This window comes from Drosophila ficusphila, unplaced genomic scaffold, assembly GCF_018152265.1.
Source record: "Drosophila ficusphila isolate 14025-0441.05 unplaced genomic scaffold, ASM1815226v1 contig_414, whole genome shotgun sequence".
NCBI lineage: Eukaryota > Metazoa > Arthropoda > Insecta > Diptera > Drosophilidae > Drosophila > Drosophila ficusphila.
In genome coordinates this window covers 3,281,344-3,304,052 of record NW_025064328.1, presented here as the reverse complement: position 1 = coordinate 3,304,052, position 22,709 = coordinate 3,281,344, and the positions used below count along the sequence as shown (strand labels likewise).

Genomic DNA, 22,709 nt, shown 5'->3' with positions numbered 1-22,709 from the left:
GAGTACACAGAAAAATGAGCCAGCATAAATAAACCATACCGTGCCATTACAAACCAAAGCCAAACCAAACGCAGCCAAAGCAAAGCGAAATAGAATAGACATTTGTATCTGTTGTTTTTCGTCTGCCTTGTGTCGCTGGTGTAATTGAAGTTGCAGAAAGCCAACCAAACGAACAACGGCCACAAAACCTAGACCAAAAAGAGCAAAAACAGAAACAGAAACAGAAACAGAATGAGATGAGGTCTGCGTCTCCACGGAGCCAGTGGAGCGCGAGGCATGGCGCATACGGAAGCCATAAGCTGCAACAGATTTCTCCTCTTCTTTGGCCCCGCTCGACTTTCGGCGCTTCGGCTGGCTGTTGAACCCGCAGCGCACCACTGGAGCATGATCCCCGCCCTCTGAAGATGGTATTCCTCCTCCTTTGTCTCGCTCGCCCCAATCCCCCCCAGTCAAATCACTTGCCCCAAAAGCCAACGCTCAAGGATGCCATCGAAAATCAATCGGTTAGCTGAGCAAAAGGAAGTGGAAAGATCGCCGAAAGGAAGAGATGCCCAGCACAAATCGCCGAAAATTACAGGAAGCAAAAGCACTTGCCGAAACGATCGAAAATCATTCAATTACGACAGCTGGCCCTGCATATAAATAATGGGCGTGTGCCCCCCAAAAACATAATTATGTAAGCACACCGGAGAAAACAAGATCACTTTTGAGATGATTTCCTATAAAACAAGATTATCTTATTTGTAAATTTGAAAGCTTAGCGATTTGTAAACTAATAACTATAAATAATATTTTCAATCAAATTCAAAACAAGTTGAATATAATAACATACATTTAAAGGAGTAATAAATAAATTAATAATTTTTGTTTTTGAAGTGCGATATTTAATTGGCAGAGGGGACCAAATAAGGTCAATGGCAGGTGCATGGATTTATTACAGGATGCGGGTGTACAATTCAAGGCAAATCGAATCAGGTCATATTCTCATATTCCCAAAGGCAATAAGTTTACTTATGCTTTCCGACTTACCAAATACAAATTTGAATTCAAAGAAGGCGCCAAAATCATAAGTCCTAGTACTTACCAACACTGAAAAAAACTTATCGATAACATTATTATGGTATATTACATTTGGTATCTGCCTAATATGCTCAATGGTATTTCAAAACAGACTAGCAACGGTTACACTTCCAAATTGCAAGCAAAAAAAATTATTAAAAAAAAGGATAATGCTGCGGATATAAACAAAGAAGCGACGAAAAAAACGTTTAACACAAGGTCGTGACACTTTTTAAGCAGGCAATGAGTTTCAATTTTTACGTGGAAGCACTCAATACAACGTTACAGTCGATTGCGCGACAAGTGGAGCAATTTGCTGGCGTTGCACTGAAAGCAGCCGTCGATTTGCGAGGAAATCTGGAATCTATAACCGGTGACTTTCGCTGGGAAAACGGACCAATTGCATTTACAGACTTGCAAGCCACTTTGCTGAAGGTCCTGCTTATTCTCCTCCTAGGAACTTGCGTTCTAGCCGGCTATTCGTGGTCAGTTTACGGCCAAGTCATCACGGAGAAGTTTGTCAGGCCAAGTACGAAATATTATGAAATTTGTGTAAACACGTTGATTTCTATAATACTAACATTATGTATTGCGTTTCAGGCACACTCAAGGAAATCGAGGAGCTTAAATTGTCGGTTGCCAAGTTAAAGTTGCCCAAGGAACACTCGCCGCGCATCTAGAAACCATGTCCAAGATCAAGAAGTTCTTTTCGCGGAAGAAGGAGGAGGCGGCGTTTAAAGTGAGTCATTTATAAAAAACGCCATTTCCAATTCATTTTTAACTTTGTATATTTGCAGCTTAAGCTAAAGGGCAGCTCGATGGGCACAGGCCATAAGTTGAATTCCCCCCAAGAGGCGCCTGTAGCCAGTAGCTCTCGCCAAAAGTACGAAGCCTACGTTCCTCCCAAAAGAAACGAGTTGAGTAACGAGGCCAGGCAAGCTGCTAATGCAGCACTGGCCCGTATTGATAAGAAACCCTCCAGGGAATTCAACACCTCGCTGTCAGCTGTGAAGGCTCAGGCCAAAAGAGAACTCGAGGCGGAACGTCGCCAGAAGGAGGAGGCAGAGGCCTCAGCCTCAACGGTCAGCACGGCAACCTCGGCCTCTGGCGGGGATAATCGCAACTTGGCCTGCGAGGGCGTCTTCTTCCGCTGTCCCCTAATCAGCGAAGAGATTCTACCAAAAAGCGTTTGGAAGGCCCGAATCAAGGAGTTTCTTTACCAGCAACTGGAGGGAGATCGCGGCCTAACCGCCTGTCTGATCATCCACAATTGCAATGTAAAGGAGAAGGCGGACGAGTGCATTGCCACCCTGATTCGGTACCTGGAGAACCTAATCAAAAATCCCGAGGAGGAGAAGTTCTGCAAGATACGCATGTCCAACAAGATCTTTAGTGAGAAAGTGCGATACGTCGAGGGTGCCTTGGATGTGTTGCATGCAGCTGGCTTCAGCGAGGTGAAGATCGATGATGAGCAGTTCCTGCTGTGGACGCGAGAGCAAACCGAACAGGATCTCGACTTGCCTACACTGGTGGATGCTCTCAAGAACTCGGAGATCATTCCTTTGGAGCTGGACCGAAATATAAAGGTTCTGCTGCCCTCACAGGCACGTCGGGTTGTGCTTCCCGACGAGTTCTATCGCCTGGCGCCGGAGGAGATCAAGAAGGAGCAGCAGCTGCGATCCGAGGCCATTGCCCAGTCCCAGATGCTGAGAACCAAGGCGATGCGGGAACGCGAGGAGCAGCGCAACTTGCGCATGTATCGATACGCTTTAGTCAGGGTTAAATTCCCCAATGGTCTCTTTATTCAGGTAAGGCAAAACGAGGTGATGTCATCTGTGGGAAGTTTGGGTAATAATTGTGATTCATTTCTAGGGCACTTTCAATGTGTATGAGAAAATAGCCGATGTGTTTGAGTTTGTGCAATCTTGCCTGGCAGATGAAAGCCTGGATTTCACCCTGGTGGCCACTAGCGAGGGTAAACTGGGCGAAGAAGACCTGGAAAAGACACTTTTTGACTGCAAGTGAGTTTTGTGTAATGTTTAAACCAGCTTTATATTATAATATCTCTCTTTTCAGACTCATTCCCAACTCCCTTTTGCTGTTTAGCGCAAATGGAGTGCCTGCTCCGGTACAAGCGGATCTTAACTACTTAAAAGAAGATCTTCTAATGCTGGTGCAGGCTATGTAGACTTGCTTTATTCCCATCTAATCAGCGGTACTTGTCCCTTACATTATAACGGAGCTGTTGTTATTTATTACTTTCAAATCTATTATTCAAAATCAATTATATATAAACGCACTTTTCAAAAAGGTAATTGTGTTTTAAACCATATTAGGGCCGCTGTTTGGTAAATTCCAATGGTTGCCACTGAAAGGAGTTATTTGGATATCTTTCTTTTACTTTCTTGTTTTTTAAACCACTGTGCAACCAACAGCTGTTTGGTATTTTTACCGCGGAATTACAGGTGGTATTTTGTTGATATCTTTAAACGGTCTCATTTCGACTAAAAAATAAACAACAAATTGCAGCGTTAGCATGTAAAAATAAGCAAAAACTTAATAAACTAAGAGCTTTAACTGTGAATTGTGAACATCGACTATAAGTGCGAATACCGAGGAACCCTTTGGTGCTACGAAAATGTGAGTCAGTACGGTTTAAAACCAAGAATCATATGTTTGGACAAACAATAACAAAGGGCGGCCAATTGGTTTCATTGCGCCACATTAACAAATGTTTAATGATTGCTTAGCCATCGGAATTCGGGGGTTGGAAAAGCAATAAATTATGTTACTAATAAGCGGGAACGAAGAGTCTCATCTGGTTATGACTTTTGCCACAGTCTTTAATGCGGTCATTTCATCGCGTGGTTTCCTGACACATTGCACATTGTAATTTCCCACTCCACGCGACTTTTCCTGGTCATTATCGAATTATTATTATTATTTCTGCTGCCGGCCATGTGGGTGCTATTTGTAAATGTTAAGAGTCTAATTAACCAGGCAGCTACAACGAATGGCTGTCATGTTTGAGGGCTCTACTTAAAACCGGTTGGAACTTATACACACTGATCTTAATTTATGCGAAAATTATAACTCAGATCGATTGGTTATATTCTTCTATCCTCATAAAAACAGTTATGGGATAATAATTAAACTTTGTAATTATTAAAATAGCAATATAGTAAACCTGATTTATAGCTCCTCAATTTAGATTTCAGCTCATTTCGTGGGAACTTAAAACTAGAACAGGCAGTTTAGTCTCTTTTCGGGACTTCTCGATTCCCCTAAACAAACAGTTGCATTTAATGAACCAATTTTGCAGTTGGCCCGTACTGTCTATCAAAGCGGCATCAGAGAAACGGTAAAAATAAAAGTCGGAGGAGGAAAAAAGAGATTAAGGTGATGGAGGAGAGGAGCAGCTTCGAATACTTCGCCCAACCTCTAGGCACTGGCAATTTGGCGTAAATCTCGCTTGATCTTGGGAAAAAGTAAATAGAAAAGCAGCCAAAATCAAACATTAATGAATCTTTTCGGCGCGGCTGCAAGCTCAGGGCTTAAATTAAACCCAGCAATCGCGCCAAATCGAAACACGCAGCCACGAGAAGGGAGCTGAAAGGAGCAGAAAGGCAGCGAGGCTAAATAAAATGCAGACAGAAAGCCAGACTGCCAGCCATCGCATAAATTGGCCTGGGCCGGAGCCAAAGATTTCATTGTTGGCCATTGCTTATTATGGCCAGGCATCGGATCTAGGCCTTCATTAAACGGCCGAAAGCAGTAACTTCAGCTGCACCGTGAAAAACTGTCATCAAAATTGGTCAATTATTCGATATTATGTATTTCGAATCGCAGGAGAGTTTTATTGGTTTCATAGATAATTTATAAAATATATATCTTTAAACAAACATGTACTGGATATGGACTAAATGGCGTAAAATAGATAAAAGATATACATATAATATATTTTAAGTTAATATTTTTTGTTTCACTTGAAGTGCTAGCATATTTTCTGGTCCATATCTTATAATTATATCTAACATTCCGACTTACATTTTATCCTTTGCTACTCAACCTACTATAATAAATTATTACGAATTAGTACATATTCATCTGTTATTTGGCAAACAAATATTTCTTTTTGTGTACAATAGAGCCTTAATCCAAGTTTGGTCCGCGAAGCTAGTGCGTGAGATATGCATTATTTATCTAGCGAAATTTTTCTCATTGCTGCAGCAACTTGTTGCAGGCAGACTTCCTGGTTTGTCCAGCTGCAGAGCCACGATAGCCGGTGAAATTCCGAAAATGATACGAATAGTTTGACTCGGTCGGCAGATAGCGAGAAATATGTGGGACATCCTGAGGATCGTTGTTTTACTTGTGGGGGATTTCGGTTTACGGGTGAGCTGGGTTATGGGTTACCCATTGCTGGTTGCAGGTTGCCCGTTGCAACCTGCACGTGCCTCGCCTCGCTGGACCGCCTTGATTGAACGATTGAAAGATCATCACCCGGAGAGCGAAAGAGAAAGAGGGATCTGCCAAGAGGATAATGATGATGATGAGGTGCAAATTGCCGCTGCCATGAAATTGCAAATCAACTTTCTGACTCCCGATTGCACTTCATTCTAAATTGTTTGCTCAACAGCAGCAGCCACTCAGCTCAGCTCAGCCAGAATCCTCTGGCGTTAGCACAAACAAAAAAAAAAAAAAAAAATTGCAAATCGAATTTGCCAATTGCCGGGATGCCTCGCTACGCTCCATTCTCCGGCTGATTTGTTTTTGTGGTTGCCACGAACCAAACCGCACAGAAGAGCAGCAATTGCGAACCCGCCCTTTAACAAGCGTTTAGCTTGCACCTCGATTCTCGTGACCCATTCCCATACCGAAAAATCCCAATATCCAAGTATCCAGTACCCAGAACTCCTCCAATATAGCGGTGAAGTTTATGACCCGGCTCGAAATTAAAGTGGAAATCGGTTAGCATTGGGTGCGCTTCTTCGATTTGTTTTCTCTTTTATCGCTCCACGCAAGCGCCCTGCATTTACATATTTCAGCCTGCATTTGACCCCTGAACTTTGAGCCGGCCAACTGGCATTCCGAACGGACGAAGGGGCAGCTGTGTCCGGATTAGCTCACTCCTGGCGGAAATACTTCCCCTGTGACGGGCAAAGCAAACAAATAACAATAATTAAGGCTTTTGCTTTAATTAACACTCTTGATCTTGGGTGACAGCATAGGAACACAAGAAAGTTTCTTATACTCTAGGAAACCGGAAATGGGAATACTCTATATGTTCAATTCCAAATTATTTCATTTTAAGAAACATTTTTGAAAGCATGAATACCAAATAAAAGGTGCAAACAGCGTTTATACAACTTAAGCTAAATGTAGTAATAACTGAATAAAAGATTAACTATTTTCTGGACATAATAAAAATAAAATTCCAAGTTGTTTACTATTATACGACCGATATGCTCCACTTTACCCTTTCCAGAAACCTATCACAATTTGCAATCAAATAAGAACTTCCGGTCCGCCCGGCGAGTGTTTTATGAATGAAAATCTTGTCTTATTGTCTCATCGAGCTCCTCATCAGCGTTTCTCAGTGGACGATGTCCATCGCCAGCGATCGACACGCTCATTGCCAATTAGTGCAATCAATTGCGTGGATAGTGGACGGGATCCAATGGAGCGGGATGCCGCGAGGGCTGGGTGCTCCATTGGGTTGTGTTTGGCCAGACCTCGACATAGACAATTGCCAGGGAAATCTTACAGAGTTCACAACTTGATAAGATTAATTGACTGGCTCTCCCTTCTTTTAGGGCAGTTCAAAGAAAACTCAAAAGAAGGGAACACAGTGCGTGCTATTTAAAAACAAGAAAAAATTGTAAAAACTGAAGAGGATTAACACAAATATTTTTAAAAAATTTTAAGCCCCTTAGTTTTTTTGTAAAAGTAATTTTAAAAGATATTTACTGTATTTCATTTGTTGATTTTAGGAATTTAATAACGTTAAACAATTCATTAAATTTTATTACATAACCTGAAAATAAATTATGGATTAACGGAGTATCGTAAAATGCAGGATTACAGCTGTCAAAAAAACTCCAAAGAAAGAATTGCCATCTAACTCGTTGCATAAAACTTGTTAAAATGGTTGAATACTAAAATTAAATGTGATTAAACAACATAATTAAAATGCCCAGATATTGCAAAACCCGAATGTGAGTTTAATCAACTATCGGGACCAGCTTGTTCAATTTATATCGTAACCCCAGTGATAAATTCCCCCCTCACCCCTCTCCCCGAAACCTCTTGATCTAACAACTTGCAGTCAATTTCAAATACATTTGCAATTTGTCAAATTTTGGTAGCCAGTGCCAAGATAAATTAATTTCGGCATCGATTTGATCGCTTGTCTCTGGTCATTTTGCATGGCTGTGGGCTTTGGGACTCGGAAGGGGGTTTCGGGGGGACAAAGGGGTGAGGGGGTAGGTGGCTTAGACCATGTTAGCCACAAGCCAACATGGCTTGGCTCATTGTAAATGTGCTTTAATGACCACCGGTCAGCAAATCTCATTTTTTGTCGACGGACCGCATGCTGTTTCACACACACACTCGAAGAAAGAGAAGAAGCAGGGGGGATGCGGAGGGGGTGCGAAAGAGAGGGCGGGATTTAGTGGCCTGGCATAAGATTTCTGGTACCTGTAAAAAAACACTCCCCCTCCGTATGCCCCTGTCTGCAATAAAAATAATGACCACTGTCCACATGGTGCAAAATTAGACATATTTTCTTCTTACTTCGGGTGTTATCCGCCCGCCTCCCATCTCCTTGATTTTCCCCCACATCTTCTTCTTCTTCTTCTGCTTGGCTCACCTTTTGCATTTTCAACACCAAAAAGTTTTACATTCGGATTTTCCGCAACTGCCGAGAAAAATGACATTACAAATTGTGGGACATTTGTCTAATTAAATCCCTGCCTGCTCCAATAACGAGAGCTTAGATTACAATCTCACAGCGGTGCGTAATGGCTTTTGGCCAACTTCGGTATAAGGTGGCTATTTGAGGGAGAAGGGGTTAGTTGAAAAGGTTGCATTTTGGGGTAAAAGTTGGGGAAATCGTGTTGGGTATTGGAGGAAATTCGAGTGATGGAGAGCTGCACTTTGTGCTCCAATTTCAGGTCAGATTAAGTATTTATATTTAGTATTCGTATTTTGATAGTTTATTAAAGTAAATCTTTTCAATGTTAAGGGATATTTGAGATTTTGCCAACTTAACCAAGCTTTCCTATCTTATCATTGGAAATCGTTATTGTTGTTCAACTTTTTTATCTGAAAAAAACTAGTTTGGGAGAACGATAAACTCTTACAGATTATTTTTAATATTGAAGTTGTGTTTTTATAAAAAAAAAAGGTCCCCCACTCCAAGATCTTTTAAGCTTCAATGGACAGCTGTCACGCCCAAATTAGATCAATTTCTCGGAAGGGTTTCATGCTCATAATTCATAGTTCTATATCAAAAGAACCTTTGTATTTTACTTTTATTAAATTGAGGCAGAGATAGGGGCCAACCCAACTGCAATTATTGTACATAAAGCGCTGACCACTGACCAATTAGAAGAGCAAAAGAAGTGCAACCCCAAGCGAACGAGTGACCGCAAACCGAATCGAGTGACAGTGGACCGGCATCAGATGAAATTAAGCCAAAACAAGTGACTATCACTCAGCACTCAAATTCTATCCAACTCACTCAATGACCGACTGATAAGAACACGTGTTGCTCCATCCGCCGTCCCGCTCGCACCACCCCAACAGAGAAAGAGCGAGGCTCCAACGGGCATAGAGAGAGAGGCTCCGGAGAGCGAGAGAGCCCGACTCGACGAGGGGTCCAATTAGATTGCCGGCAGCAAGCATGCGCTCCCTTTCTGCCCAACGCAGAAACTGTTCCAAAGGCTTTGGCGCTGGCGCTGCTCTTTTATTCTCGCCGAGTGCCTTTTGAGCCTTCCATTCGACTTGGACTCTCGGCTCAGTTGCTTTTCAGTCCCATTCCGGTTTGCGTCTCGTCGTCTCGCGGAATCTTAAGCGCAATCGGTGTTTTAGCCCAGAAAATTCCCACAAAATTTATAACAATATAAAACACAAGATAAAAATTAAGAAAACAGGAAATGCCGACGGTTCAGTGCAAATAATGAAATATAACTTTCCTTAAGAAGTACCATTTGTTTAACTAAAGATCCTAAAGAAAAACCATCTAGTGCAGTGTGAGATTTCAAATAAAGGAAAGTTGAAAAACAATGTGTTAGTAAACTTTACAAAACTTTGGAACAAACAGTTTTTGAAAGAACCGTTTTAACGACTAAAAAAATAATAAAACCGTATTAAAGCAGTGGAAAGTGTCAAATCATTGTAAGTTCTAGTAATTAGTATTTATACAAACAAATATTTCATAAATAAATTACTTGGGGAAGGCTATACAACTTATAAATAAATGTTTATTACCATTATTCAGTAATATGGAAATATGCTTAGAAATTTCATCGAAAGTAAGTTGAATCTTGGCGGCCATAATGCCCAATTTTCAGCCTAGAAACTCTCAAAAAAAACCTTATCTCGCATCGAACTGCTCAGAGATTTATTTATGAAATCACTGGCAGAGGATGAGCTGAGAAGAGCTGATAAGCCAGCGACGCTGATTATTCAGAAATATGTATCAGAGATATATATGCGAGAATATTGTGTGCCGCTTCATTCAGCGAGGGAGGGATCTTAGCCGCCTTATCTTCGATTTTCCCGCCGGGTTTTCCCCGGCTATCGATCACTTTTCCCCTCGAAATTAATAACTTTTGTGAGAACAACTGGCAGCGAGCAAGCGCACAGCGGAATCATGTTCGAGTGATTAAATTAATTAATGATATAGACACACTGCGCAATAGTGTCCACGCCAGCGGAAAAGGAGGAGATCTTCCTCAACGATCTGCAGATCTGTGGACTGGCGATCCTGCAGCGAGAAACGCCGCATGATGCGGATCGCCGGGCCAAAAAATCTGTTGGACAGCACCAGAGAGGCAAGACTCTTGGCCACTTGATGGTAGATGCCGTCTGGAGCTGCAGAGGCGAGCAGATCGTTGTCTTAACTTGTCGTACACGATGTCTTATACGTGTAGCAACAATTTATTTCGCCGGCCATTGGATCGATCGCCGGTGCAATCGATGATCATGGTCTTTCGGAAGAGGAGTCTGCAGCTCCTCTATCCCTGGCGATCAATCAAGCCCGGCTGGATGATCAATATTAGCCGGTCTAAAAATAATTGTACTCTGGCTATCTTCATCGATGGGAGAGAAAAAAAAGCGATGAACAACTACCTAAATGGGTTCGATTAATTCAAAACTTATGGCTAGCTGCAAGGCGGTTTTTTGTATTAAAATGTAATATAGCTTAAAAAAAAAGATTATTCCGAGTTTGCGTATTTCTTTTACCCTTCTAAATGTATTTTTAGTTTATAAAGAAGTAATTTCTAGAAACGAAAGTAATCTTTGCTCATTCTAAATATACGTTTTTGGAATGTGCTGATTATTTCTATTCCCCAGCTCTTAATACTCAAATATGTTGCCATAATATAAACTTTATGGTGATTATTTATATTAGGTGGCAGCATATAAAATAAATATTTCAATTTTGTGATTATAAGCACATTCACTTGGTTTGTTTATAATATAAATATATAGTAACCTAAAATATTGATAATTCCCCGACTGGATTCCAATACATATAGACAAGATGAGTCAGATCGACTCAGTCCACTTCTGTTAGTTGTCGGAACATCTAATTTGGCTTGCCTTTTAGGTTTGTTAGGCCTTTACGACTTGTGTAATGAGTTTTTCTCTCGAAGATCTTTTATGGCGTCCGCCAGACTCCAAGATATATAGATGTGCCAACACCACTAACGCCACAAACTCTCTCTATGTAAAAATTTTATGTTCACAAAAAAGTTGCCATTAAAAATTGGAGTAACTGTTTTTCCAACTAATATCTGTGTCCAAAGCGCTAATTGAAGGCGACTTCACAACTTCATAGGGGAGACTCTTCCAGCAGCCGCAGCTCCCAAAAAGTCGGAGTCTGTGTCAGGGGTCAAAGTTCTTTCAGTTTGTGTGTGATTTTCACGAGATGGGGGCCCAAAAAGCGGTCGACTCGAGTGAACTGGACTGACTGACCGACGACAAGTGCCTGTACACCTCTTTCGAGTAAGCTGTCAAAAGACAGGCAGTCAGCTCGGCCAGAGCTTGTTTACAGCCTCCGATGCTGAATTAATTAAACTAACTCTCCAGCCGCACAATAACCCCCTGGCAGCCAGGTGAGTGCAGCTCAATTTGTACTTTTCGAAATTGGTCAGTGTAACCGGAGGACAATGACTTGGGCCCCTTTGACTGCCTTCGAGTCGCCTCTCTTGGCCCCAAACTGCTCCGCCGGTCACTCGTCAGAGGTCCTTACAAGAAAAGGACATAATTGCTGCAATAGATTCTCGACAGAAGTTGAAAGGTTGCATCAGCAAGGGATGTCTTCTCCGAGAAGAAAACGGGGATGAAATATGCACAACGAGAAACAGGAATCCTTTTTGGATAGAAAAATCTTAAGTGAAAAACTTTTAATTTAGAATAACAGGAGGGATATTTAAAATTGTTACTGAATGGAATATCAAAATTTGATATAGATTTAAATATGTATTACTGTTGATACAACATTTGGATGTCGTTTTTCCACAAATTCAAAAATATCTGTAAATGTTTGATGTTTTAAAACATCATGATAATGATAACTAATTAAAATATTTTTCATTAAAAAAACAACAATTTTAGTACCACTTTTTTCATTTGTAAGGATGAAATCTTTCCTACCGAAAATGCAATTTCTACTAATCTACTTCGAGTTCTGGCCATCTAATTTGGCCAACATTTTAATTTCCTCCTTCGTTTGAGTCAGGGGTCAGGGATTTGCCAAAGCTTCGGCAACAACATCACCCACCACCTCATTCATTTTTGTGTGCGATGGTCTATTGATTGGAATATTCATTGAATAGTTTTTAAGCTGATTTATATGCTATTGTGTGTGTGCTGTCGATTTAATAAATATTTAATTTCAACTCCGGGTCCGTCTGCTGATGGCTCCTAAATCCACACATAAAAGATTCAATCAGCGAAAGGAGCAAGGAGCAAGGAGGAGCCTCGGCTGAGGATTGGGGGCCAAAGAGCCGACGATGATGATGTTGTTATTGCTCGGCAGGCACACTGCCTGCATTCAGGTATTAATAATGCCGGCCAGCGAATAATCCCCAGAGCTCCCGAGACATCGTAATTTGCAAAATGCACAATCGCTTCCTATAAATCAAGTTGGTCAGCAGCAGCGTCAAAGGAAATCTATTCAGATCGCAGCGCGGAGGCAAAGAAATATACTCCTATATATATTTCACCTGGCCGAATCATAAAAGTTCACTCCGAAAAGGCTTTCAAAAACGAAGCCAAGCCGACGTCAACTGCTATCAATCTCTGGTGAAATGGAGCTGCGTCCGCCGGCCATTAGATGCTCCCTGGTACATCCCAGCTCCCACTGCTCCACTCCGCTTTGGATTCCACCCATCCACTGCCGTACCATACCATACCATAGCATCCATACAATCCCAGCCAGCTTCGCAGGCCAAGTTGCTCCGCTCAAAGGAAAGCGCCCGTCGCAATAGATCGCACATTGCAGATAGAGGCGTGCCTGCCACTCCACTCCACAAAATTGAGCAGCGACAGATCTCGTGCCGAAATCAATATACCCTGGAAAAGAAAACCAGGAGTAAAACGTTTCGGAAATGCCGATAAAGATGAGCGAAAATGCTAAGGTGTTAGAGATAAGAGTTGTCAAAGTATTCACATTTTAGGAATAGTAAATTGAATAAAAGTATGTCAGTCTGTCAACATAATAAAAAATAATTGGTAGTAATGATAAGTATTCTTATAGTTAGAAAATATTACTTTAAAAAATATCACAGACCAAAACAGAAGTTCTTTTAATAAAAAATGTAGTTAGTAAATCTTTGGTTTAGTGTTTTAAAGAGTAGCCATTGTTTAACAAAATCATAAAATAATTCATTCTTAATAAAAACTGTGATCAGAAAATTAATATCAATTAAAAGTGTAATTCCTCAATCTCAATCCTCTGATCATACCCCCCTTATTAAAGGGTATACAAAAGGCAAAGCCAAACAATGAGCTGCAATTTCTGGCCACAAAGGATGAACGCAGCGCGTACGCCGAGCAGAGAAAATAAAATAAATGAAAACCAAAAAAAAAAATTAATAAAAAGAAGTAAAGAAAGGAGAGGAGTTGGGGACAAGAGAAGCGGAGAAGAGAGAGAAGAGAGAGTAGAGGAGAGAGGAGAGAGTAGAGGAGAGGAGCTGGCGAGATGGAGCTGAGGAGCTGCAAGAGTCGCACATTCGCGAGCGCCTTCAGCAGTTGTTATAAATTATAGTGCCGCATGCGGAATGAATGCCCAAGATCAAACCGGTGGTACGAACTACGTACACACACACACACACACACACTATATAGTATCCACTGTACATCCAAACCAAAAGGGGGAGGACCGATTGGGCGGTTGGTTGGGCGGCTATAAAAACAAACCTCCGCCCCCGCACGTATTCGCTTTATGGTTGTTGTTGTTGCTGCTGCTTTTGTTATTGTTGTTGTTGTTGTTGTTGTTGTTGTTGTTGTGCTCGACGGATGCTGTTGCCTGTTGCTGCAAAATATTTAGCAGTGTACCGCTATGAAATTTGGTATTCCAAGACGGAAACTACAAGCCGCCTTAGTGGCGAACAGCACTGAGAAAAAAATATGGATTTAGAGATCATTTTTGGGTTGATTTGAGATCCTTTAAGATCCTTTTAACCTATTTTTCCATTTGTTACATACTTTTATTTAATGGTAAACCACTTTATTCTGTAGTACAATAATGTACTATTAACAAACTAAACATTTTAAAAAACAATTAAACAGTTTGTAGTATTATAATTTTTCAAAGTAAACAACTCACCATTTTTAAACAATTAAACTTTTTGTAGTACTATTATTTTTCAAAGTAATCAGTACATCTATGAAAAAGTTAATTGAAAAAGGTACTTTTGTGTATGTCTCTTTAACGATCGACTTGAAGATCAAAGGAACATTTTGTTTCAGTGCACTTGAGCGGTTGTGCAGCAGTTGGACTGCCATTACCATTACCACGTTGTTGGCATGTTGTAAATGCCAGCCGACTGCTGTGGATTTTTGTCGTTTCTTACTGCCTCAACTGCTGCTGCTGCTGCAGTTGTTTTCGGATATATGTCGGTGTGTGTTTTGGCCATAAAAACAGAAATGAGCCCACGGAAAACATGTCCAATTGCGCTAGCAAATATTCTACGCTGGCGGCGCATCAGACAAGAAAACAAACGCAAATGCAATGGCCAATCCTTGATCGGAATTCGCAGACATTTTTGAAATATCTCCGAGGTACTTAGGCGCGAAAACATTTTTAATGAGTTTTTGGGGGAAAAAAGAAAAAAGAAAGCAGTTTAAAATGGCAAAAATTAAAACCTATCAGTAGTTGAATAATTTTGGAATTTAATGTTGATATCCTGAATTTATTAAAAGCCAATTGAACCAATATTAAATGAATGAGCTATAGAATAGGTTTTTAAGTAAATAACTAAGTAAATAGAAACTCAAATCAAATTTTAAATTATTAACCAGTTACTGGGAAAGAGCGATTTCCTTAAATCATCTCAAATTCCTTGTCAGATTCTCAACAGCTTAATAACAGACTACACATCAAAAGTCCAGCAATTTTCCGCGAAATTCGCAGTACATTTTCGCAGTACGTAAAGCGCAGTCCATAAAAGTCAAACGAGTTTAACTTAGTTAGTGTAAGTCAGACTTTGGTTTCAGCTAATGCAAACCGACGGCGGGTTTGACGAGTGCAACTGCGGAGGAGAGGACAAACAAAGTGCCGCGGTTGTCAAGCAACCCCAGCAACAATATCACCAGCAAAAAAAAAAAAAAACAACAACAAAACTAAATACGAAAAACGAGGAGAAAAAAATACTTTGAAAAACTGAAAGAAAACGACTGCGTTTGGGACTGTGTGCTATGCTAATTACTGGACATGACGGCAGCGCAACGCTTTCGGAATCGGCGGACCCCATCCCCAACCATATCCCCGACCATATCCACATCCACATCCAAATCCACAGCCACAACCATGTGAACAAAAGGCGCAAACGTTTACGCACACTCGGCAACTCAGTCGCATTTGCATTTGCATAAGCAGCCATAAAAACAAAATAAGGAAACCAAGAAAAAAACTAAAAAAAAAAACAACCAGCTGGCTGAGGAGGCATTCGCTAAATAAAAAAAAAAAAAAAAGAGGAAAATCAGAGACAGCGGCAACTTAGCAGATACTACACGACAGCAACAACAGCAACAAAAACAGCAGACGATCCGAACTTAGTAATGGGACAGGCGACTCAGTGAGAACTCGCCTTTCTTGGGCCTAACTGCTGTGTGAAAATGGATTTCCTTTTCGGCCGACTCTGGGAAATTGTGCAATGCAAACGCCACTAAAAAGGTGATTTATCCTGGGAGCCTTAATAAAGCAATAAATAGAGTGCTTATCCAATAATATAGATACCTTATGATTTATAACATGAAGGAAAGCTGCATAAACAAACGCTTAAAAGTCAAATATAATATATTGAACACCTTGAAATACTTTTTAATTGCGCTAAAAAAATACTACAAATTAAAATTTGTGTTAAGATCAGAAGGTTGCCAATAAATTGGTAATTTATTTCAAGAGATTGTATTTCTATTCCCCATTGACAACTTTCGATGGCTGACACTCCCTTTTGGGATTCACAATCAAAAATTTGAGTGATCGACAGCCAAGAGCTCCAAGTCACAGCTTACTTCCAGATATTCGACTGCACTTCCAATTGAAAGAGGCGATGACAGTACGTGTATAATGAACCTATCATCATTAATCATTATCTGGATGAAGTAGAATTACAGAATTGAATTGCTGATTTGAGCACATTGAGCCACGGGGAGCACGACGATCGGTTTGGATTCTAATTAGAGCCATTCAGGAAATCGCAGACTTGAGACTTTGGATTTTCAGTTTTCAAAACCCAAACGTGTATTGGCATCTTCCACATTAACGAGACGAAGTCACTGGTCTAGACCCCAAAAAACCGACACGAAAAACATGGCCAGAAATGTCAACTTCAATTCAGTCTGTTCCTCTAGTTGTTGTTTTTGTTGTTGTTGTTGTTTCTTTTGGCGGATTTTGGCATCCCGAAAAGTTGTAACCGCCAAAAAGGAACACGAAGCTGGGCTTCCACTCAATGTAAACTTTCGTTTTCCTTCTTTTTTTTTTTAAAGGTTTTCATTATTTTTGCTGTATTTTTTGCTCTTTGCGGTTTCAATGGTGACCATTTCTTAGGGGGAGGCTGGGAAGGTAGCCCGCCTCACGATATTTGCGTGCCAAAGCGAAATTGTGTGGAAGTCAATTGGCAGTCACGTTCGGCCAAAGCCATTGGACCTGGTCTCTTGGGCCAGGGCCAAAACAATCCGCTGCAGCTGGGCCAAATTAAATTGTCAGTGCGGCATTAAATGGAAATGAGCTTACTGCACAGACTGCAACTCCTTCGTCTGCTGTGTATATAGAGTTATCTTTCGATTAACAAACGATTGAAATTAATTTAACAATATTTCCGCATGCTGGCGCTGGCCATGAAATGTGTGGAAAACAATGACAACTGCAACAGCAGCAAGCAGCAACAATTGCTGTGGCATTTGCAACTGCAGCAGCAGCAGCAGCAGCAACAAAAGGAAAATCACGAACCCGGAAAAAGGCCTTCCAGTGGAGCCTTAGATCTTGGCCAGATCCAAGACAGTTCTCCATTTTCCCCTCCTCCCCTCGACTTTTGGTCACATGTTGCTGGTGGCTTGCAATTTCTTCATTTTGGCCGGAATTTAAGCCAGCAAACCGGTTGCCGTCTGGCAGCCTCGGATTTTGGCTGAAATTTGTTCGCGCTTGTTGACAATTGTGTCGTGTTCGCAAAAAAAGGGCTGCCCGAGAAGAATTCCAAGTGGTCCGCCATCCGCCAGTTGGACAGATGATGCACACGGCTATGGAGGAGGAGGAGGAGGCTGGGTGTAAATTACCTCGCCATAAACAGAACCAAGTCGAAAAGTAGCAGTTGTAGCTGTTGCTGCTGTCAGTTGTATTGCAGTTGCAGTTGCTGTTGCTGCTGCTGCCGCTCGTCAAAATTGCAATCAATCATGTGGCCGCCGCCAAGAATGCCCGGCCAGTAGACAAATGGAACCTGTTTCCTTCTCGCCGAGGCTATCAGTGTTAAATCTACAAGATCATTTTGCCCGCTCCGGCCACAAACCCATAATTTGTGATTGTTATAAGCCAGAACAGAGAACACAGAGAACCGTAACGAGTTCTCCGGACCAGTCGTCGTAATAGACTCGTCGCCGGCCTAATGAATTGAATCGCTGAATGATGGCCTTGTTGGCTGCGTTTCTAGCCATCGATCACGCCGGGATTGAGGACTCCTCCTCCTTAGCTGGCTGCCCTCGCTCTTTCCTGGGATTCTGGTTTTCTGGTTCCTCTGCAGCCCTATCAAGCGGAGGGAATCTCTTCATTCTTCTTGGTTTTAAGTTCGGCCAACAGGCACGAAGTGACTGGCAAGACCGCCCGCTCGGCCAGAGTCAACAGAACTTTTGGGCCTTTGATTAGGAATCAGTTTGGGGGAAACTCGGTCATCCTGCCTCACCTACATAGATCGCCTTCCTTTTCCTGCCTTATTCCATTGCCTCGTTCTGGTTCTACTGCACTCTAAAAAATTAGTATAGTACTCTAGAAAATGTAAATGATTACTCTATAAAATATTCCTAAAATTCCTTGCGAATTATTTAAATTGAGATCCAATTTATTTTATGGCGGAATATTGGATTACATTTGAGTGACTTAACCCACATTGATTGATAATTTTCTTGTTAATATAATGTTCTTTATTTATGATCTGAAGTACTGAAATGCAATTGAGTAATTAATCTTGATTTTGCATTTAATTTGTAAGCTCTTAATGAATAGTTTTCTCTCACTGTGGCCATCCATCCTTTGGCTTCGAGAGTGGAGCGCGCCTATCGCCAACTGTCATCATTTTCAAATTATTTCTCGTTGAATATCTAATCAAGATTCATGCATGATCGCGGCTAAATTGCTTCCAGGCAAGACCGAAGACCGAGCCGGCATAACAATTGCCATCCTAGCCGGGTTCCTTTTGGCCATCCAGCATCCAGCTCGGTCTGGAGCTCTTCACGGTTCGCTGTTTGATTTTTCCACAACGTTTTCCATTGTTTTCCGCTCCGAGTGAAGTTAATAGTGTTGTTCCTGACTGGAATTCTTTCGGGCTTTGTTTGCATTTTTGTTCAATTTTTTTCCCCCCCCTTTTTTTTGGACAGGCAAACAACGAATTTTGCATCGGGAATTAGCCCCGACAATTGTTTTTATTTCTTTTTTGAGAGACATGTAATCATTTATGTTTATGAGACTCTTACGATGTTGTTATACTGCTCGTATATGCACTTATTCTTGAACTTTGGCCCCTCTTTATTTCACTTAATTGAAACTAGACAGCATCCGTAGGTGAGTAATTCAATTACCCAGCTCGACTCGAGTTGCAATTGCACTCGGAAAACAAAAACAGGGTGCTGCCATTGGGCCATATTTAATTCTATTAAATTTGTTGTTCATTTGGATGGTTAATTCGCAGCGACCGCCACTTAATGGTTATTAACTTTCGTGTGACATCTGTGACTTGGGGTGTTTGCCTCAATTGCCTGGGTATCGTCACTTCGTAAATTGATGACCCCACCCAGGGGCCTTCTAATTGTTTTATTAGATTTTCTGAGAGCCACGAGTCGTACCCCCTTGCGACCACGCCCCTGCGAACCAATTTCAGGGTGTCCATTGTTGGTTAACTCTTGAGAAGGGGGAATCGAATCAGCCGCGGGCCCTCAACTCTTGACATTTTTATTTGCACTTTTCGCTCGAGCGCTGGCCAAATTTACGACTCTGCCCAGGGGAGGGATCGAGGTGTAAACATATATTTCCCAACTCCGTCGGCATGAAATTATTATCAAACATGCAAATCTCCGCCGGTCGGCGGGCATCGTAAATTGATTTTTTATGCCTTCGCTGCTTCTGTTGAAGTTGAAGTTGAGCTTGCAGTTGGGGAGCTTCGAGATGTTGTGGCATCTCACATCCAGTGGATTCTAAGTCATTTCGATTTCTCTGTACCTCTTTCAGAGTTGCCTGCTACTTGTCTTGACCGAGACAAACACCGAGTAACTCGAAGCGAACTCCTCGAAGGAGGAAACCCCGCAGGAAGGAAGGAAGGACACACAGCAGACAGCCAGAATGGTGCTCGTGCTGAACGGAGTGCTGCAGGATGACTGCCCCATGGACACCAACAGCCTGTTCCTGCAGCATCCCGTTTACAGAGACTACGCCCAGCAGCTGCACTCCATTCCGGCCAAGTCGGTGGGTCCGGTGGGCCTGCTCTTCGTCGGCCAGCGGGAACTGGCCGCCTCCGCTCCGCACGACAAGAATGTGAACATCATCGGAGCGGACGATGCCACCACCTGTATTATCGTCGTCGTTCGCCACTCGGGTAGGATGATTTTGCACCCATAAACTAGCCTCTTGTGGCTCATTAACCCTGGTTGCTCATTAATATTATTATTGTGCCACAGGATCGGGAGCCGTGGCTCTGGCCCACTTCGACGGCAGCGGCGTGGACGAGGCTGTGTGCACCATGGTCTCGCGGGTCCAGGAACTGGCCGTCGGCTATCCGGAGGGCCGCATCGAGTTGCAGTTGATTGGTGGCTATCGGGATGCCAAGGGCTACGGCGAGGACGTCTTCTTCAGCATCATGCGTAAGTGGAAAAAACACATACAATTTATATTTAGTAAAGAAAACAAGAACTCCATCCAACAATGGATCCATTTTTGTAACAATCGAAACTGGATTATTATGTTGGATTATATAACCTTTTATGTTGATTTATTCTTAACCATAAAAAACTAGTAATTGGAGAAACGCTTGCACTCTTATTTCGCTTTACAGAATCATTCCACAATCACCTACTTGAGATTGATCTGACGCAGGCGTGCGTTGGAGAGCTGAACACCATGATGCGCGGCGAGATCAGCTGCCCCATTATCTACGGGGTGGGCGTGAACATCAAGACTGGGGAGATCTTTCCGGCAACCTTTCCGGACCGAGGACCCGACCGGGAGCTACGCGATGCTCGCATTTTCATGGGAGCGCAGTCGGTAAGTAAGAGTTGACTTCACAATTATTCCATTGCTAATGGTTTTGGTCATATCTTTAGGTTCTGGATGTATATGATTCTTCGCTGGGAATGCTTCGCATTGGACCCTTCAACTACGATCCGTTGCGCGGGGCAGATCTCTGGCTTTCCCAGACGGATGAGTTTCTGCTGCAGCACCTGTCCTCCAGTCCCGACGTGGAGCCGCCTCACTTTGCACCCCAGGTGTGTTGGAATAATATTAATAATATAAATATTATTTCCTTTTGCCTTATGCTACTGCTTCAATCCATTTCAGACGCGTGCCACCATTAGGTTTATACAGGAGAACCAGTTCCCCGCCGTCACCGTCTTCAGGGACAATCGGCCGCGCTACTTCCGGCGGGATGATGCCACGGGCTGCTGGGTGCTGGTTAGATATTAAAGCTTACTGTAGTGCTTAGTTGTTACGCAATTCGAAACTGTCGCAGATGTGTTAATTGGCTGGTGCATGTGTTAATTGTCGCTGTCCACCGCAAATGCTTCTGCTTGCCTTTGTTTGAGTTTTAATCGTTGAGTTGATTGTATTCGGCTGTAATTTTCGTCATTGATATTCTAAAATGTGTATATCCACTGTAATTATCGGCCGATTAGCAACTGCAATTGATGAATGCGACATAATCTCTCTTCAATTAGATACAAGATTGAGTTCCGACGCTGGAGACGGTTGCTTGGGACGAGCCTTAGAAATGGATCTGAACTGGGAACGTGAAAGCGATAAATATTGATTAATAATTATTACGATCGTATGTGCCCACGTGCATGTAAATATTTATGTATGTGAAACCAAAGACTATAGAATATCAAGATGTTGCATGACCTCAAAAAAATCGTTCTATGGTGGGTCTTGATATGGAGACCCACATGACTTTGCACTTTTAAAGGCAGCTAAGACCATATACGCAATTAGTTCGCCGCGCTTCATGAAGCCCGGTGGTGTTGTGGTAGATGCTATGCCTCGTGTACATGAAGGCCCGGGTTCGTATCCTCGCCGAGCCCAGCCATATCATAAATTGTTTTTTTTTTCTTTTTTGTGTAAATTAATTAATTATTTTATTTTTACATTTTTTTTTCAATTTTTTGTTTTTATATTTTTTTTCGCGTTCATGCAAGTGGTGAACAGCCTGATACAATTATACAAGGTAGTCCACTCGGCAAAATCCATAGTCCCCTAATTTAACTTTGTCAAGTAAGTGTGAGTGAAACGGCTACATTGTGCTTCAGTTTGACAAGCAGGCACGCACTGAAAATAAGGGACCAAAACCGAACGAGTGGACTACGTTGTATAATTGTATCATGGTGAGCAGCAAAATACCCTAAAACGCGTATGTACACGCGCATGTGTGAAAATTTAACGACACAATTATCTGAATAAGGAACATTATTAATATTGCACCTATGAATTCTTTAATTTAATTATTATAAACGAAAAATGATGATTTAAATGAAAATTAAAGAAAATAAAATAATAATGCTTTACAAGTCTGATATACCCTTCTACTATTGTAAAGTGTATAAAGCCCGATAAACTGAAAACTAGCAGCTGTGAACAAATTCCCAATTTGGGAACACGACGAATATTAAAAACGAAGACGAAAGCCGAAAGCAGCAGTTCGTCGTGTTTCTATTTTTAGATTTTCCCTTTTTACCCCGACCGACCGCATCATGAAGCTCGAAACAGAAACGAAAAATTGTTTGTATGGGATGCAACATCTTGATATTCTATAGTCTTTGGTGAAACCCATTTATGAACCCAATACTATTTAAAAGAGATTCTTAGCTAATTATATATGCGCATAATCCGTGTAAAAGAAACGAAACAAATTTAAATGCAATCATTTTAGCTGTAATTAAAACCTGTAATCAAAAGTGTAAGAAAAATATATAAAAATGGCTTGGCTATACATACACACAAATCTAGAAAAGAGTTTTGCTTGTTTTACTTAAACTAGTGGGAAGTTTTTGGTTGTAAACTATGGAATAAATTAATCTTTTTTTTAAGAAAAATATATTATTATTTTTGGTATTTTATGTTTCTGAATATATTTTCATATATATTCACCTCAAATCACTTCCTACTATTGTTTCAAATGATTCAAATCTGACATCGTAGTTTTTTTTTCCTCTGCTCTGAAAGTAAATTTGTAAGTATATAGAGTAATTAAATTAAGAAATTTAATTTTAGCGGATTTAGC

At 41.5% G+C, this 22,709-nt stretch overlaps 3 protein-coding genes across 4 annotated transcripts; all 3 read left to right on the top strand.

Annotated features, from left to right (window-relative positions):
* The first annotated feature begins 1,170 nt into the window (after positions 1-1,170).
* On the top strand, positions 1,171-1,776 carry LOC108087865. The gene is made up of 2 exons (XM_017185449.2): positions 1,171-1,588; positions 1,660-1,776. Exons 1-2 carry the CDS (start codon positions 1,303-1,305, stop codon positions 1,737-1,739), a joined length of 366 nt encoding a protein of 121 aa, XP_017040938.1. The 5' UTR covers positions 1,171-1,302; the 3' UTR covers positions 1,740-1,776.
* On the top strand, positions 1,688-3,374 carry LOC108087864 (UBX domain-containing protein 6). Its single transcript, XM_017185448.1, has 4 exons — positions 1,688-1,798; positions 1,857-2,867; positions 2,932-3,080; positions 3,136-3,374. Exons 1-4 carry the CDS (start codon positions 1,745-1,747, stop codon positions 3,245-3,247), a joined length of 1,326 nt encoding a protein of 441 aa, XP_017040937.1. The 5' UTR covers positions 1,688-1,744; the 3' UTR covers positions 3,248-3,374.
* A 174-nt stretch (positions 3,375-3,548) lies between these two features.
* On the top strand, positions 3,549-22,430 carry LOC108087820 (protein N-terminal asparagine amidohydrolase). Of its 2 annotated transcripts, XM_017185388.2 has the most exons (7): positions 3,549-3,699; positions 19,451-19,814; positions 19,897-20,079; positions 20,271-20,479; positions 20,539-20,700; positions 20,774-20,887; positions 21,151-22,430. In XM_017185388.2, the coding sequence occupies exons 2-7, from the start codon at positions 19,562-19,564 to the stop codon at positions 21,160-21,162; spliced, it is 933 nt and encodes a 310-aa protein (XP_017040877.1). In that variant the 5' UTR covers positions 3,549-3,699; positions 19,451-19,561; the 3' UTR covers positions 21,163-22,430. The 2 variants fall into 2 exon arrangements, with proteins under 2 accessions (XP_017040877.1, XP_017040876.1); XM_017185387.2 differs by lacking the exon at positions 3,549-3,699 and adding an exon at positions 9,082-9,459 and having other exon boundaries at positions 20,774-22,430.
* The last annotated feature ends 279 nt before the right edge of the window (positions 22,431-22,709 follow it).